The sequence below is a fragment of the Lacerta agilis genome, chromosome 16 (assembly GCF_009819535.1).
Source record: "Lacerta agilis isolate rLacAgi1 chromosome 16, rLacAgi1.pri, whole genome shotgun sequence".
NCBI lineage: Eukaryota > Metazoa > Chordata > Lepidosauria > Squamata > Lacertidae > Lacerta > Lacerta agilis.
In genome coordinates, this window is record NC_046327.1 from 32853122 (window position 1) to 32870137 (window position 17016).

Below are 17016 nucleotides of genomic sequence, written 5' to 3' on the forward strand. Positions count from 1 at the left end.
CCTAAGTATGCCATTTCACATTCTCTACATCTTCCTGTGGTAGGAAGTTTCAGGAGGTGTTACTAGGTCATTTTACTTAAGAGGAGAATTGTCACATCTTTTTGTTTGACAAGCTGGGCAGGACAGAATGGACAGACAAGGGCCACCATTAAAGCTTCATCAGTTCCTCAAGTCTTCTTCTTCTTCTTCTTCTTCTTCTTCTTCTTCTTCTTCTTCTTCTTCTTCTTCTGGAATCACTCGTAGCTAAATAAGATTGTCTTCCATGAACACAGTCTTAACAGTGTGTCCATAGGTGACTGTGGAGGCCAGTTCTGGATCCACACGTCCTTCCACAGTGGGGACATAGGTGAGGGTTGATCATGGTGAGGGTTTGCCAAACATGCCTTCCTCTTAACACGTTTCTCCCTTTCTCTCCAAACATGACCAGTCCAACAAAGTTGATGTTGAATAATCACTGCTTTGACACTGATGATCTTTGCTTCTTCCAGTACACTGACTTTAGTTCACCTGTTTTCCCAAGTGATATGTAAACATTTTCAGAGACACCATTGATGGAATCTTTCGAGGAGTTGGAGATGGCATTTATAAGTGGTCCATGTTTCACAAGCATACAGTAAGGTTGGTACCGGTAGTACAATAGCTTTGTAAACAAGCATTTTGGTTTTCCTGCGAATGTCCCAGTCCTCAAACTCTGCACACTCTGCACTTCTTAAGATTTAGTGTCAGGAAATAACGTAGTCCTGGACACAGCAGAGTTAAACGCAGGTTTTCTTGAAGCTTCTGGCTGTAGAGCATTAACTGGACAGCACAACGCAGGAACTCAGCAACTCACTTCGATAATTATATACAGTATTTATTGAAGCAACTAGTATCCATAAGTTACTATGTACAGACTATACAAATAAAAGAAACAAAACATAAAATCTTTCCTCTCTGTCTCTCTCTCATCAACCTACACTGACCACTTTCTCCACACCAACCTAACACTACCACACAAGCTCTCACACAGAGCTCACTCTTTAGGAACTCATTGACCAATCACAGGTCGTTGCTAAGGGTCTAGAGAGAGAGCAGATCTGGGCTTTCTGCCAACTGGTAATTGCTTGAAGATAGACAGCTGAATTTCTGCACGTAGGCAATTTGAAATCTCTAACAGCACTTCAGTTGGGAGAAAGAGCTCAGGCAATGCTGGATTTTGGCATCAATGTCGGCCTTTGTGGAAAGATAACTGTCCAGGTAGGAGAAGTGATTGACACTTTCCAGTGTTACACCATTGAGTTGGATTTGCGGCACTGGAGAGAGGTTGTTTTGTGCTTGTTGACTCAGCACTTCGGTTTTTTGGATGTTGAGTGATAGGCCAGGCTTTTTGTAAGCTTCTGCAAAGATATTTAGGATGGTTTGGAGGACATCCTCTGAGTGTGCACACACTATGTTGTCATCGGCATACCGTACAACAGCATACAGCCCCCACCTCCCTGCTGTTTCTTGTCAGCCAGCTGCAAAAACGTGGACTTCCTTCTTTTTGCTGGCTACATTTAGACAGCCACACTGTTTCTCCTTTCTCACAGCCACACAAGTAGGGTGTGCAGTAGCTAGTAGCCACCAGTTACCAAAGGCTAACCCAGTCCGCAATCCAAAAGCACTGGGGGGAGGTAATGGTGCTGATCCAAAGAGGATGCAGGCGATGATTTTTGCAACTCTCTAAATGCCTCCAAGCACCACAAAAGCAGGAGTGGAGAAAGGCCATATTGCCAGCAGAAACACCCCTTTCCTCCTTTCTCTTTGGTCAAAGGTGTAAGCTGGTCCAAAATCCCTCTAATCCCACCGACTATCGCCAGGGACGATGACCGCATGAAATATCTACTGGTGGATGCCAACCCCTTGGTTTCACGTAGAGTGGCCATCTACATATTACAGGCCTTGAAACTCAGGACCACCTTTTTGGCCAACTTCCCTTAGCCTTAGTCTTATGTATATTCCCAACATGGACACTGTCGTCACGCCCGCTAGCGCTTTTTATTTTATTTGTTTTATCCAGTATGATTTTACTTCCAATTGTTTTAACTGTATCTGTTGTATAATCGTGTCAGGCTACTGCCTGATCTTTTACTATGTGCTATGGCCACAGGGCTAATGCAATAAATAAATTGATTGATTGATCCAAAATTCTGCTCGGCTCCCGGAATCTGCCGCTAACCTTTGTTGAAGGTTCAGGTGAGCTGGAAAAGGAAACAGCAAAAATAAAAGAGCAGGATTCAAGCAACAAGTGCCCCTCCCCCCCAAGCTTCCACCCTTGCAATGAGCTAAGGCAGTCACAGGCCTCATACTTCCTCTAACAAAAAGCCACAAAGGAAGTGCCCTGCGTGTGTGTGCTTTTTTTCTTTTTAATGCACCAGACTCTGCCCTAGAGAGATTTGTCAGTTTTCAGGGCTTCGGTCCACTTGTTCAGATGCAAGAAAAGATAGACCACTGTGGTGCTTCAGCAGATGACCATGTGATGGAATGAGCCAAGGATGATGGGATCCCGGATCAAGTAAGACCATGGGATGCAGGGTGGGGCATCGTGTCTGCAAAGCCTGCTCGCCTTCACTTTCCTTCGGTTTTAATTCTTCTGTGCAGCAAAGTAAATCAGGATCTACCTGAAACTTTTTCCTCCTCCAACTGACCCGAGAGTTGTATCCCACTAGAAAAACCTTGCAATGCTGGAGGACATGCTATGGGCCAACTCTTCAAGTTGTGTGTTGCTGGGATAATTAATTGCTGATTCAGGCCAGATGGCCGTGCATGGAAAACTCTTGGCTTGTAAACAGTTTTTAGGTCCAGGGTGAACAACCTGCGACCCTCCAGATGTTGCTAGACTACAGCTTCCATTATCATTATTCCATTATTGCCAGTGGCCATGCTGGCAGGAGTTGATGGACACTGGAGTTCAACATCTGGAGGTCCACTCCAGTCTTAGGAGGTCATTGTGTATGGTGGGATTCTTGAAGAATCAACAGTCATTGGGTTACAAGAGCCTAGACATACTTCACAGAAAACACCTGTAGGATAGGAACAGATAGGATAGTCATTTATTTGTCTTCAGTAACTGGCCATGGTAACAAAGGTCATCTCCTGCAAGGCACTTTGCTTTTTCTGTGCCCCATCCAGTATTTTGTTTTCTGGTGATGCCACTGGTGATATATTGTCTGTTCTGAATGGCAGCTACTTTCCAGATTTTCTTTACCAGTTCTGGTACCTGATATCACTTTTTAACCAGAGAGAACCAGGAAGAATAGTAGAAATCTTATCCAGTCTGGTATCTCCAAGGCACAACATTCCTGGCATGAAATTCAGCTCAGGTACTTCAAATAGGCTGCATATTATTGAATAACTTAGGTGCACACAGACTTGTTTATTGCTTCAGTTGCGAGGGCACAATTAACATTTCTGCCCCACCCCAGTCTACCATTTCATGCCTTCCAATTGCCTCTTTATTCCTGACATGTTGGAGCAAAACAAACTAAAGTTTGGCAACTCTGATTTAAGAAAGCAAATACTCTGAGCATGTGCAGTTTCACATTTCAAACTCACTTATATCACAGCACCCTCATGACCGCAGGAATAAAATATTGTTTGCTTCATTGATTCCCCCCCCCAAAAAAAAGAATTACCTAGGAATAAGCACCATTTTGCAAGGAAAAGGTAAATCTATTTGTAAGGCAAAAATAATAAAATGAGCATGTGTAAGCATGCATATACCTGATCAGGGAATACACACCTTCTGCGCATGCAGTCAAAGTGCTAAATAGCCACTATTTTTGGAGACAAATGGTGTGTATCAGATCTGATAGGGGAAACTTTGAGATTAACTCCTTACGCTGCTTTTGTTTTATGTGATTGAGGATAAGGACGATATAGGCTTAGAAACTACTAGTACAAAGATCCTGTTTTGCAAGTTGCAAAGGTAGTGGGCTAGATGCTAGAATATGGCAATCTCAGCAACCTGCATCTAATTGGGAATAGTTATTGAACTGATATAAATGGACGAACTAACCAAACTGAAATGAAAGAGAGAAGGTAGGCTCTGAAGTGTTAGCTTTATGGAGAGAGGGACCAACTTTTCAGATTATTAAAATATATTATATGGAAATGTAAGGCTGGAGATTTCAGATATTAAGCATTAAGTTTGCCTCTATCATTTTTGGTTCAGTTTGATCATGCTGAAGTCACAGAATGTTGGGAATCAGATGATGATAATGATGATTTATTGAATTTATACACTGCTCTATACCCGGCGGTTTCAGGGTGATTCACAGAACAAAATCAAAATATAAAACCACAATATATATAATAAAAATAAAAACCCAATAACACCTCCCCCCCCCCCAGAAAACCCCATATTTTAAAAGGGCATAGGATGTAAATCAGACCAACCAATGGCCTGGTTAAAAAGGAATGTTTTTGCCTGGGGCCTAAAAGTTTATAATGAAGGTGCCAGGCGAACTTCCCTGGGGAGAGCATTCCACAGATGGGGAGCCACTGCAGAGAAGGCCCCGTTCTCGTGTTGCCACCCTCCAGACCTCTCGAGGAGGAGGCACACAAAGAAGGGCCTCAGAAGATGATCTCAGGGTCCGGGTAGGTTCATATGGAAAGAGGCAGTCCTTGAGGTATTGAGGTCCTGAGCCGTTTAAGGCTTTATAGGTCAGAACCAGCACTAAAAATGCATACCCACAAACATGGGACGTGTGACAAAATACCGGTACTCCAGTATTTCCTCACCTCCTGCCTGATCAACGCCCTTGCCAGTCTGCCACACCTTCCTCTTTCCCCTAAAACCCAGTATCTTGCTTTTATTTTCCAATATGACAGGCAACATTCTGCGGCTTTTGAGGATGGCCAGTCCTCATTGGGATGGGAGGGGATCTTTTTGGAGGGGTGCCTTAGTGTTTGTCTGTTTTGTTTTTTTTTAATACTTCTGCAAACCTTGGAGTTTACCAGTGCATGCAGATATCTCCCTTTTTATCTCTCAGTGGCACTATTTCTATCGGCACTCACCACCTGAGTTCAGTATCACAGGAAGTGTGTGTGTGTGTGAATATACTATGTTTGCTCCAGTTCATCGTCACACTATTTCCATCGGCTGTTTCCAAAGGGTCTAAAGGCAGGAGTGGGTTAAGGAGAAGTGGGGAGGAAGGGGGGAAAGGGGGTGCTTGTGAATGTAGTAAATGATTGCAGGGGTTAAGGGGAGACTGGGGAGGGGGAGAAGGGTCTCTCGGTGTGTAGTGGTTTTAATTCTTAGGTGATGTGGGGGGAGAGAAAGGAGAAGCAGGGGCAGATGGAATTAAGGGAGGGTAAGAGTGGCATTTGGAGGAATGAGGGGAAATATGAGAGGCAGGAATAATAATAATAATAATAATAATAATAATAATAATAATAATTTATTTGTACCCCGTCCATCTGGCTGGGTCTTCCCAGCCACTCTGGGCGGCTTCCAACAAATATTAAAATACATTAAAATAAGTAAAATAAGGAAGTTTTGTGTGAGAGTGATAGAGAGCTTTAAGGTCCTGGTGATCTGGGAAAGAAAGCTGGAGAGGAGGAGGAATTGAGAAGGAGCCTGGCCCGCCCATGAGGTGAGGTGAGGCCACTGCCTCAGGCACAAGAAACCCAAGAGGCGGTGACCCCATTGGTGCCCCAGCCACCCTGCCACCTTCGCCACCGGTGGAGAATCAGCACGGGCATTAGCAATGGTTTCCTTCTGGAGCTCACAAGAACTCGTCAAAATATTGTGAGATCTCGTACAGCGTACGCCCCATGAGATCTCGCCAAAACTCGTTGCTGCTTTGCCCATACAGAGAGAGAGACTTCTCCATTCTTGTAAACATTGGTCAAGAAATCCATGGGTCTGCTCAAAGCTCTTCTTCCTGCCTCTCCTTACCAGCTCTGATTTCCTTGGTCCCTCTTCTCTCTCCTCAGGGAAAACCCTCGGAAAATATTTGATCTGTTCTTTGAAGCTGCCTGTCCAACGCTTGCAGATGATGGTGAGTCTCATCGATGCAGAGAAGCGGTGCTTTTGGGGTGGGATGTTTGTGCATCAGTGGGCCAGATTTTTAGGAGGCTCCAGGTAGCCCTTGCTGGGGGGAAGTGGGCTGAGAACCATCCCAAGTCAAAGGTGAGTCCTTTCCCTTTCTGTCTCACTGATACCTCATCCAAATCACAATCACAAAATCATAGAATTGTAGAGTTGGAAGGGAACCTTAGGATACCCTAGGAATAGGGGCAGGAATATGCAGCTGCCCCATACAGGGATCGAACCTGCAAGCTTGGTGTTATCAGCACCATGCTTTAGCCAACTGAGCTATCCAGTGGTGCTCATGGGGCTGTATCCAGTCCTGTCCCTCCAGCTCCAACATTGCAGGGATGGGAGACCCTCCAAAGCAGATTTAGGAAGAACACAGGGAGGGGACTGCAAGTGAATCACTTGACATTGCTCCCCTCCCCATGCCATTGTCAGCTGAGTGACATTTTTTGAAACTACCGGTACCCATTATCTGTGGTGGTCAAAGGAAGTACAAAACAGTCACAACAGTCAAAGTGCTTAGCTCAGCAGCTAGAATTGGTTTGAGGTTGTCTACTTTCGGGTTGCTTACAAGACGCTTCCTACAAACTTCTCTCACGGTGGAATGAAATCCTGCACAATGTGGAGAAAATGGGCCAAATATAATTTTTCTCCCCTCTCTCATCACAACTCAGCACCAGTGGATTGGTAATAGATGCAGAATGGAGAAAACAGAGTGTTTCTTTGCACGGCACGGCAAAATAATTAACAAATGGACCTCAAGGTTGCAATATATTTATTTTATTTTATTTTTTCAATTTATTTTCAATTTTATTCATTATTAACACAAAAAGAAAATAGAGACATAACATAAGAAAGAAGAGAAAACATTACAAAATTCTTAACATCTCCATACATTTCTTCCCAATATGCTTAAGTTCTATTACTTAACCAGGACAAGATAAGAAAAAAATGCAAAAAAAATGTTATTACCAGTTCCATTTCATAATTCCGTTAATCATAAAAAAGAACTTAGTTTTATATAGATGTTGACTTCCCTGATCCAACTCTCCATTAATTCAGTATAGGAAAACTATGTAAATCAACCTAAACTCTGACACCCACTAATATAACACTAGTCTGTGACACCTCGATCTTGTATATTATTTTATCGCTATTATTTTAAGATTATTCTACAAGAGTTATTCCAATGCGTAAACCGTGTTCATGTCGCACCTCTTTATTTTCACATAACATTTCTACATCACCTGACTTCTACATCGGGGGAAGATTACAATATATTAAAACATGCAAGAAGTTAAAATAAGAAAACAGATTAAATTCACACCAGCATTTCTAAGCATCTGGGTAAAAGGTAAATGTAAAGGGACCCCTGACCATCAGGTCCAGTCGTGTCTGACTCTGGGGTTGCGGCGCTCATTTCGCTCTATAGGCCGAGGGAGCCAGCGTTTGTCCGCAGACAGCTTCCGGGTCATGTGGCCAGCATGACAAAGCCGCTTCTGGTGAACCAGAGCAGCGCACGGAAACACCGTTTACCTTCCTGCTGGAGCGGTACCTATTTATCTACTTGCACTTTGACATGCTTTCAAACTGCTAGGTGGGCAGGAGCAGGGACCGAGCAACAGGAGCTCACCCCGTCGCAGGGATTCGAACTGCCAACCTTCTGATCAGCAATCCCTACACTCTGTGGTTTAACCCACAGCGCCACCTCAACAATAATGTTTTCAGTGGGCGCTGAAAAAGATGGCAGTAGCAATTGGCTTAGACAGTTATAAAAGAGTATAAGCTCACCAGGAGGCACCAATCTTTAGGGCAGTGGGGGTATAGCTCAGAGACCAGGGGCGGCAGCAGTGGCTGCTCAGAGGACTCCTAAGGAGAGGGGAGAGGGGAGGAGGCTGGGGGAACCCTCCACCAGGGAGGGTGTCTGAAAGAGGAAGAGAGGCTGCCAGCTCTGCAGGGAAAGGGGTGACATAACTGGGCTCCTGAGCCCCACAGGGGTGCCACAGAAAGAATGGACTTGGTCAAGGGAGCCTTGGACTTTAAAAAAGGTTGGAAACCTCTGACGTAAGGAAACAGGTATCCCTATCCACCTGCGCCTCTTCCAGTTCCAGGTGTCCCTATTTGACAGAGATAGTGCTTAATTTATGTGCCCCCTCCCCCTCGCCGCTGTGGTTTTCTCCAGATGGCTTAAAATGACTGTTGGATGGTTGTTAAAAATAAGAAAGGGAAGTCTCCGCTTAAGCTGTTCTGCTCAAGGAAGCCGGCAAGGGAGAAACCCCGTCTCTGCCCAGAGGCAGCCCGAGGCAGCATGAAACTCTTTCATCATGTCCCTTCCGGTTCTTTCCTTCCTGTGTGCATGTGCAACTGAGGTGCAGGGTCTCACACGTGCCTGGAAGCCAGGCCTCGAATCTCAGCTGCAATGGGGCTGGGCCTCTTCAGTGGTGAGGGAAATGCGCACATCTTCGGCCTGGAGGCATTTTCTGTCGGCTGTCGGTGCTTTCTAGCACTGAAAACCGGTTTCAGAGTTAGGCAGTCCTGGCCAAAATTAAACCACATGTAGCTTGCAAAAGCTAATCAAGGTACTGGTCCTCATGGTTCACCGTACAGAGGGTTTCTCATTTAGGGCATCTCTGCTCTCAGATTTCGTCAAATGGGTTTCTATTACGCTCAAGACGGAGGGGGAACTGCACTATTCCTAGCACGTCACAAATGAAAATAGATGTTTTTGTAACATCCTATTCTTATAACAAGGACTGTCTTCCTTTAGTCGAAACAAAATAGAAAATTCTTTCCAGTAGCACCTTAGAGACCAACTGAATTTGTTCTTGGTATGAGCTTTCGTGTGAATGCACACTTCTTCAGATGCATGCACACTTCTTCAGATGCATGCACACGAAAGCTCATACCAAGAACAAACTCAGTTGGTCTCTAAGGTGCTACTGGAAAGAATTTTCTATTTTGTTTCGACTATGGCAGACCAACACGGCTACCCACCTGTAACTGTCTTCCTTTACTCTTTGATAAATCAGTTGTGCGCTGGGCTTCTGGAGCAAAGAGATGGTAGTGAACAGACCATTAAACTGCTTAAAGTAATATTTAATTTTACAACCTCTGATTTGCATGAGACGGGGGGGGGGGGCGGTTCTGGAGGAGGGTGGAGTTTGAGATGTCTGCTTGGGGGTCTCTGGCTGGTGATGCACTGTCCCATTTTGCTCTAATGAGAGCCCTCCTTTGCCTGATCCTTTTAACCGGAGATAATTAGGGATTGAATCTGGGACCTTTTGCATTGCTGTCCACTGCAGACCATCAGAGGGAATAAATATCCTGGCATTGTATGTCCATGAGTATGCATTTGTGTGTATTATTGTCAAGATGCATCCACCCAGAAGAGGGAGTGGGGAGCTGCAAACTTAACAACTTTGTGTAGGTGTGTGTGCATAACTGCATTTTTTTTTTTTCAAAAATGCATTCTCAACATCTCCTCTAGAGGTTGAAAGAAATGAGACAGAACAGGAACCATGCTTTCACGGGGACAGGTGACAGAAAACGGGTCCTGTTTCTGTTAAATAACAATAGTGGGAGCAAGTGAAACCTATAGAAGTGGGCCTCAGCTAATCAATGGTGGATGCGGAAGGGCTGTAGGCACAGCAACTGCTTTGAATGTAGCAGATCTCGGATTCAATGCTCATTCCCACTTTCACTTGCCCCATATTTTGATTGTGTACTGATGAATTCCTCCAGGTCTGAGAGCTTTTCTCGCTGTTCCGTGGCTGTGCCTTGCAAAAATCAGATCTCACCCGCTGAATCAGATCTCATCAGAAGTGCAGACAAGCCGAAGGGGTATTTTGCTTACTGAGCTTCTCATTCAATGGGTAAAATTGGATTTCCCCAAGGCACAGCCATGGAACGACGAGGAAAGCTCTCGGACTTGGGGAAATTAATTGGTATCCAATCCTATCAAAATACGGGGCAAGCAAAAGTGTGGATGAGTCTGCCGGTATCTCCAGGTAGCTGGGAAAGACTCCTGCCTGAAAGTCTGGAAGAGCCACTGACAACCCAAGGCTAGCCAATAGGGTGCCCTCCATCAGCACCTTGGTCCCTGGTCAGGGTGAATGATGGGAGCTTAAATCCAGCAACAGTTGGAAGGAACCATGTTGGCTGCCTCTGGTACAGACAGCTCTGAGCTAGATGGGCCCAGTGGTCTAACTCTGTAACAAGGCAGCTTCCTGTGTTCCTAATGTTTAAGTAGTCACCTTCAGGAGGACAACTGTGGCAATCATGATTCCTGTGGCCTGTCCCAAGCAAGCTTGGCTCTCCTATAAATCCATCTGAAATGGGCTATGTCTTTGTTCCATATGCTGACTTCCACTCTCTTTCCCTGTGCAGATCCTCAAGTGCTTAGACAGTTCCCTCCGGAGTTCGATGACCAGGTCAGTCCCCCTTTGCACAATTGCTGCCCAACTCCACTTTGCATTCCAAAAATCATTGCTAGCATGTGCTCACAGCTTTTCCTTCTTCTGGATTTGGGGAAACAACCCGACACACAGAAATTAAACAAGTGAAGCTTTTCCTGGCATGAAGATAAAATGGGAGCAATTAAACAGCTTATAGAAGCTAAAGGCATTGGAAGATATTAAACAGAGACCATTCACACTGCCTTGTAGGCTAGTAACTTGGAAACACAGAAGACTTCTCAATTTGCAGGCTACAAAGCAAGCTGGCTGCTGTGCCAGCCCAATTGCATGAAATATCACTTACACAATGGAATTTCTATGGCTGCCAAGCAAGTTGTTCAAATGCAAAGCTGCATAAGCAACCTTTACTTAAATGTGAAATACTGTGTGTGTGTGGCAAGGAGAGATTTTGGAGGAATGAATCAGATCTAAATTAAGGGATGTTAAGAAACCCATGGTGTTTTAGGGGTTAATGGGCACCCCAGTTTGAGTGGCAGATACCCCTTGGGAGGCGGGACATTCCGCTCTTTAAAAGGAGGGAGCAGTCCTTAGTGTGAGGAGAGTGGTGACTGGAAGAAGGAGGGTGTGGGGCCAGGTTAGGTTAGGTTAGGATCGTTGAAGATGTGTATATGTTGCTGAAAGAAAGAGTTTACACTGTTATGAAACTAAGCTTATGAACCAACACTGAAACCGTTATGTTCTGTAAGAAATAAAGACCTCTTATTGTTGAGCTAAGAAAATATTGTCGTTCATTTGGTCCAGCGAGTTATATAGGCTCTTGAGGAGGTGAACTCAGGGAAAGGACAAAACTAACCTGACGGGTGATAGTTTGTGTCTTGGAGTTCCCTCAGGAGGGGCTAGCGGGCGGAAACCCTGGTATTGCCACAGAGTTGCTAAGAGGGCTTAGCTAACTGATATAGTGAGGGGATCTAATAAGGAGAGACCCCGAACTGTAGGCAAAGGAGAGGTTAACCCCTGAAGCCCTGAGCAGAGGATATAACCGGCCACGGCCGCTGGACAGGAAAACTCCTGTTACTAAGGGATCCCCAGATTCTAGATAAAAGGGGATTGAAATAACAGACGGACCTCAGAGGGACAGGTGGGGTGCATTGTAATTTGACCCAGAACACCTGATTAAAAATTCACTTAGTAACGAGGGGAGAGTCTGAAGTGGAGGTTCGTCGCATGTGGAGTATCTGGAAAAAGCCCATGGCACTTTGCCAGGTAGATAGGTGCGCACACACTCCATATAAGCCCAAGGGGGGGGAGGGATTTACAGTCCAGCAACATCTGGAGGGCGTCCTGTGGACCAGGATGATGGGCGCAGCTGTCCATCAACATCTGGAGGGCAACAGATCCCCCTCACTCTTGGTTCTAAGCAGGTGAGGAAACACCACATGCTTTGCAAATTATTGGCATTCAGCTTGCAAAGGAGGCCACGGCTGCAGTGCTACTGGGACTAAGCCCCACGGAACTGGGGTCTGCTCACTTCTGAGCAAATTTGCCTAGGGTTGTGCCGTAAATTCAGATTGTTCCGTACGTGCACCAGGCTCCTCCTTGCCAACCGAAGGTTTTTCTCAAGGTGTCTATAAGTTTGTCTGCTGGGTTCAGGCTGTAATAACCGAGGATCCTTCTCTCTTCCTGTAGGAAACAGTTCAGATGCTGCCCAAGTTTTGCTTCCCCTTTGATGTCGAAAGGTATGTGGTATGCAAGAACTTAGGCTTGCCAGCTCTTGAAACCAACTGTTGCAAGCGGTGCCTTTGGCAGCAATATGATGTGCAGCGCACCACACAACAAGAAGAATTATTTCTACAGATAAAATTGCTGTTGGTCACAATAGTACTTTTCTCCTGGTCAATTAGCAACCCTCATGAAGCCCCCTCCTTCTTTCTTTGTAGCTCCCTTCACCCAGCTGGAAACAGCACCCCAGCGATCAGGATCAATCCTTGTGTAACAAGTTTCCCTTGTAGATATGGACCTGCAGAAGTCTACCCACGTTGGAGGGATCTTTTTGTCCTCTGCTTCATATTGACAAACCATTCTCTCCCATTCCAACTACAGTAGTACCTTGGAAGTCAAACAGAATCTGTTCTGGAAGTCCGTTTGACTTCCAAAACGTTCAGAAACCAAAGTGCAGCTTCTGATTGGCTGCAGGAAGCTCCTGCAGCCAATCGGAAACCTCGGAAGCCCCGTCAGATGTTTGGCTTCCAAAAGAACATTCGAAAACCAGAACGCTCACTTCCGGTTTTCGATTGTTCAGGAGCCAGAATGTTGGACTCCCAAGGCATTCAGGAGCCGAGGTACGACTGTATTATGGGGTCAGAAGTTCCCACATGCAGGTATGTCCTTTGATCTCTTTATTGAACAACACAGCACCTGTTATTTTGGCTGTGAACTGCATGTGATGAACTACCTGCATGGAAACGTTTTGTGTTTTTGGGGGGTGATAGGAAGCCTCCGTCTGGAAACAAGAAACAAATTAATAGCATTTACACATTGCACAATGATATAAGATGCTATCATGCCCCTTCCCTGAGAGCCAGTGTGGAGTAGTGGTTAAGAGTGGTTGACTTGTAATCTGGTGAACCGGGTTCGCGTCTCCGCTCCTCCACATGCAGCTGCTGGGTGACCTTGGGCTGGTCACACTTCTTTGAAGTCTCTCAGCCCCACTCACCTCACAGAGTATTTGTTGTGGGGGAGGAAGGGAAAGGAGAATGTTAGCCGCTTTGAGACTCCTTCGGGTAGTGATAAAGCGGGATATCAAATCCAAACTCTTCTTCTTCCTCCCCACTCACCTTTTTTGCTCTGCATAAAAATGTGCTATACACCTGTGGCTACCTCTTTCTTAGCTTATTGGCCAGACTATATGGAGAATATTATCTCCTCCTGCATTCATATGACATTTAAACAATTGCTTTGTGCATTCATCCCACTGGGTTTTGCCTACCAAAGCATATGTGCTACTCTATTAGCAGTTTGTCGCTTTAGCCAACTTATTGGATCCTTTCTCCAAAACGGCACTCCCTTACCCAGTCTCCCCACTTCTTTGTTAAGGGTTAAGGAGAGCCCCACGATCCAACATTTCACTTTTGTACTCACCGATATGGACGGAAAGCAACGCTTTGGTTTCTGCCGCTTGGCCGTGGCCTTCCGCACCTGCCTGTGTATCCTCAGGTAGGATGGTTTGTTCTTCCTCAGCCTCTTCTCACTGATGGGAATTTTCATGTCACTGGGGGAAGCATTTTGGCCCACTGGGTGTCAGGGCTGGAGTCAGATGCAGATCAGCACCAAGAAGCAGAGTCCGTTGTCAGTGAAGTTAGCTCTTTATTCAAGGAAATGGCATACATCTCAGCAATGCTTCCCAGAAGGTCTTACTCCTATAGAACAGTTGCCAGGACTGAAGGTTCTTGCCTTCCACCCCCATAAGGCTCCTCGTCTCCTGGACGTTTCCCAAGTGCCTGCACACCTCTGGTCTCTTGTTCTGCCGTCATTATTTCCCAAGTGTCACCCCCGCTCCCCTGGAATCCGGGGCGACCTACCCCCCTCACCCCGCCCCTTCTGGAACCTTATACGTACAAACAGTGCTTTCTTCCTTTTTTTGAGGCAGTATGCGCCTCCTATTCCCCCCTGCCACCATCCCACAGAGGTGCTATGGTGTGACCTTTTTACGGCTGCCAGACACCTTCCTCAAAGGTGCTTTTTTGGCAACCATAAAAGGGTCACGGCAAAGTGTCTCCTGGAGGCCATGCCTGCCGCCACAGTGGCAGTGGGAGCAGCAACAGGCAAATGGGCAAGGGATGTGGGAATGTTGTGGGTAGCAGGAGAGGACATACAGTCATACCTCGTGTTGCGTTCGCTGCAGGTTGCGAACGGCATGGGTTATGAACGCGCCGAACCCAGACGTACCGGAATGGGTTACTTCCGGGTTCGGCGGTTTGCACATGTGCAGATGCAGCAAATGATGTCACGCGCATGCACAGACACGCCGAATCACGATCTGAGCGTGCGCAGAAGCGGCGCTGAGGGTTACAGACTGCTCATGATGCCAATGGGGCTCTGGAACGGATCCCGTTCGCATCTAGAGGTACCACTGTATTGATTAAATATTATCCTTCCTAACTCACGCTAGTGAGTTTATTCATACAGCAGAGTTCATCCCCCTCTTTAACACAGCAGGAATCTAGTCGCAGATTTGTTAAAATCTCTTAAGTTTTATTATTCCTGGAAAACCCCTTTGGTTCCCTCCTGAAAGAATAAAGACACAACAGTCTTCTTTTAAAAGTAATAAGAAGTTTACTCACATTCAGTTCACAGTTGGATCCCTGAAGGCAGGCTTTAGCTTAGAGTTACAGAAGAGGGTCTGAGTTCATCCCATATGGGAACTCATCCCACATGCTGCTGACTGAGAGCCAGCAGTGCAGTCCAAGAGAAAAAAAAGGCATCAAAAGAGGAAGATGGCTATGTGACTGGACCTTTTGTGGGGTCTGGAAGGGTCACGCCCACGTACCTGGTCACATGCAAAGGAAAGATGCTCCAGACCAGGTGTAACAAGAAGTTCAAATGTCTGGACCAACATTCCCCTGCATGTCCACTCTAGGCAAACAGGAAATGTTGTATTTGACTGCTTATGTTACATCCGAAAAGGGGGAAGTGGGATCGGGTGGGGGGGGGCAAGTGGCCATGGTAGTAGGATGGTGTCAGGGTTTGTGTGTGAGAGCAGGCAAATGGGGGTGGGATGGGGGGGTTGGGGGCATGGTGCATACCGGCCCCTTTCCCCATATAAATACAGAACTGGGTACAAATGATGTGCTCTGCCTCTGAGCGACAGCCATGTTCAGAGCAGCATCAAGTTGCCTTATATGGAGTCAGTGCACCATTGATGCCTTGAAGCCCGGCACGGATTCCTCTGACTAGCCGTGGCTGCCTGGGGGGTCTTTGCCAGCCCTGCCAACTGGGGAGGGCAGGGACTGGACAATGGAAGCATCTGGCATGAAGCATGTGCTGCCTAGCATTTGCTTGGTCATTTGTGCCCCTGACGCCGGTTCTCTTTGCAGCTACATACCCTGGTTTGAAATTTTCTACAAGATCTTGAACTACATCGCAGACAGCTTGGCCAAGCAGCAGGTGAGGGCAGAAATTCTGGATTCCTCGCAGAGCCCAGCAAGTTGCCCTGGGCCTGCGCTGTTCCCACACACACACACACCAATTTCCTAGTAATTTCCATTCAGACACCAATCTCTGCCTTTATCTCCTCTCTCACTAGTTCACAGAGCTGGATGTGTTCTTGTCGGCACTTTATCTCCATCCTGTGCCTGACCTCAGCAGCCCCATCAGCCTTGAATTTGTAAGTTCTCACCTCTCTGACACAGAAGAATCTGCTCCTGTAGATACGCAAAAATCTCCTGTTGGCATGATTTGTTGTTTTCCTGGTAGTGCCTTTAAACAACTGTGTGGGCTTCCTGTGAGGGGTGGGGGCACTCCAAGAGTCAGGGGGGCACCTTTGAAATTTGCAGGACCCCCTGGCGTGCCACCTTCCTTGCATCTATACACAGGAAAGAGTTAGTGAGGAAGCTGATAATTATTGGAATCTTTGTTCTTCCACTTCATTTCAGGGGGAAATTCTGCCTCTGTACTTGGAATTTGCATTAGGAGGGAATATTCCCCACCTCCAAGAGGTGCAAATGGAGAGTTTTCCTCAATACAATGTGCAAATGGAGAGTTTCCCTCAGTACAATGTCATGGGAGGAGAGTCTTAACTAATAATAATAATAATAATAATAATAATAATAATAATAATAATAATGTATTATTTATACCCTGCCCATCTGACTGGGTTGCCCCAGCCACTCTAGGCAGCTTCCAACAAATTATAAAACCACAGATTCATAATTTATAATTTATAATCAAACATTAAACACTTCCTTATACAGAGCTGCCTTCACCGGTAGTTGTTTATGTCCTTTACATCCGATGGATGTCAAGGAAATTTTAGGCAGTGTATAGAATTTGTCTATCCATAACTGTCAGTAATGTTAGCCTGCACACACACTTGCAGCTGATGGTATTTCCTTTTTAAAAAGCTCAAAACCATCATGGTGTGTGTGTGTTTTTGAGGGGGGAGATTTTGCAAAAAAAGAAGAAGAAGAAGAAGCTTTGCCATAAAAGCTCAACACCTTTTGAGTTCACTGGGTCCATTTTGTAGGCGATGGATTGGGGATTAAATCTGTAGATTGAAATTTACACCTCCTATCCCACATGCGTAGGAGAAATACAAAAAAGAACACTATATCCAAATGCATTTTGCAAACTATCACTCCTTCGAGCTGCAGTCTCTCCTTTCTTAGCCCAGACCAGCTGTTCCAATGTCTATGTCAATGTCCCTGAACTCCTCAATTTAGTAAACTGGTATAAAATGTTTTTTATGATGCCTCCAGATTATATGGAAGTGGAAGTATGTGGAGTTTAAAAAAGGCTGCATTATTGTTGTTGTTTTTAATTGTT

General features: G+C 45.7%; 1 protein-coding gene across 1 annotated transcript in view; it reads left to right on the forward strand.

Moving 5' to 3' along the window:
- The first annotated feature begins 2451 nt into the window (after positions 1–2451).
- Positions 2452–17016, forward strand: part of DENND1C (DENN domain containing 1C) — a 41244-nt gene continuing 26679 nt past the window's right edge. The window contains exons 1-7 of the mRNA XM_033173749.1: positions 2452–2533; positions 5959–6023; positions 10448–10491; positions 12163–12212; positions 13570–13689; positions 15570–15639; positions 15779–15859. Of these exons, the coding sequence (XP_033029640.1) occupies positions 2514–2533; positions 5959–6023; positions 10448–10491; positions 12163–12212; positions 13570–13689; positions 15570–15639; positions 15779–15859 (450 nt within the window). The 5' untranslated portion in view covers positions 2452–2513. The remainder of the gene's footprint in view (positions 2534–5958; positions 6024–10447; positions 10492–12162; positions 12213–13569; positions 13690–15569; positions 15640–15778; positions 15860–17016) is intronic.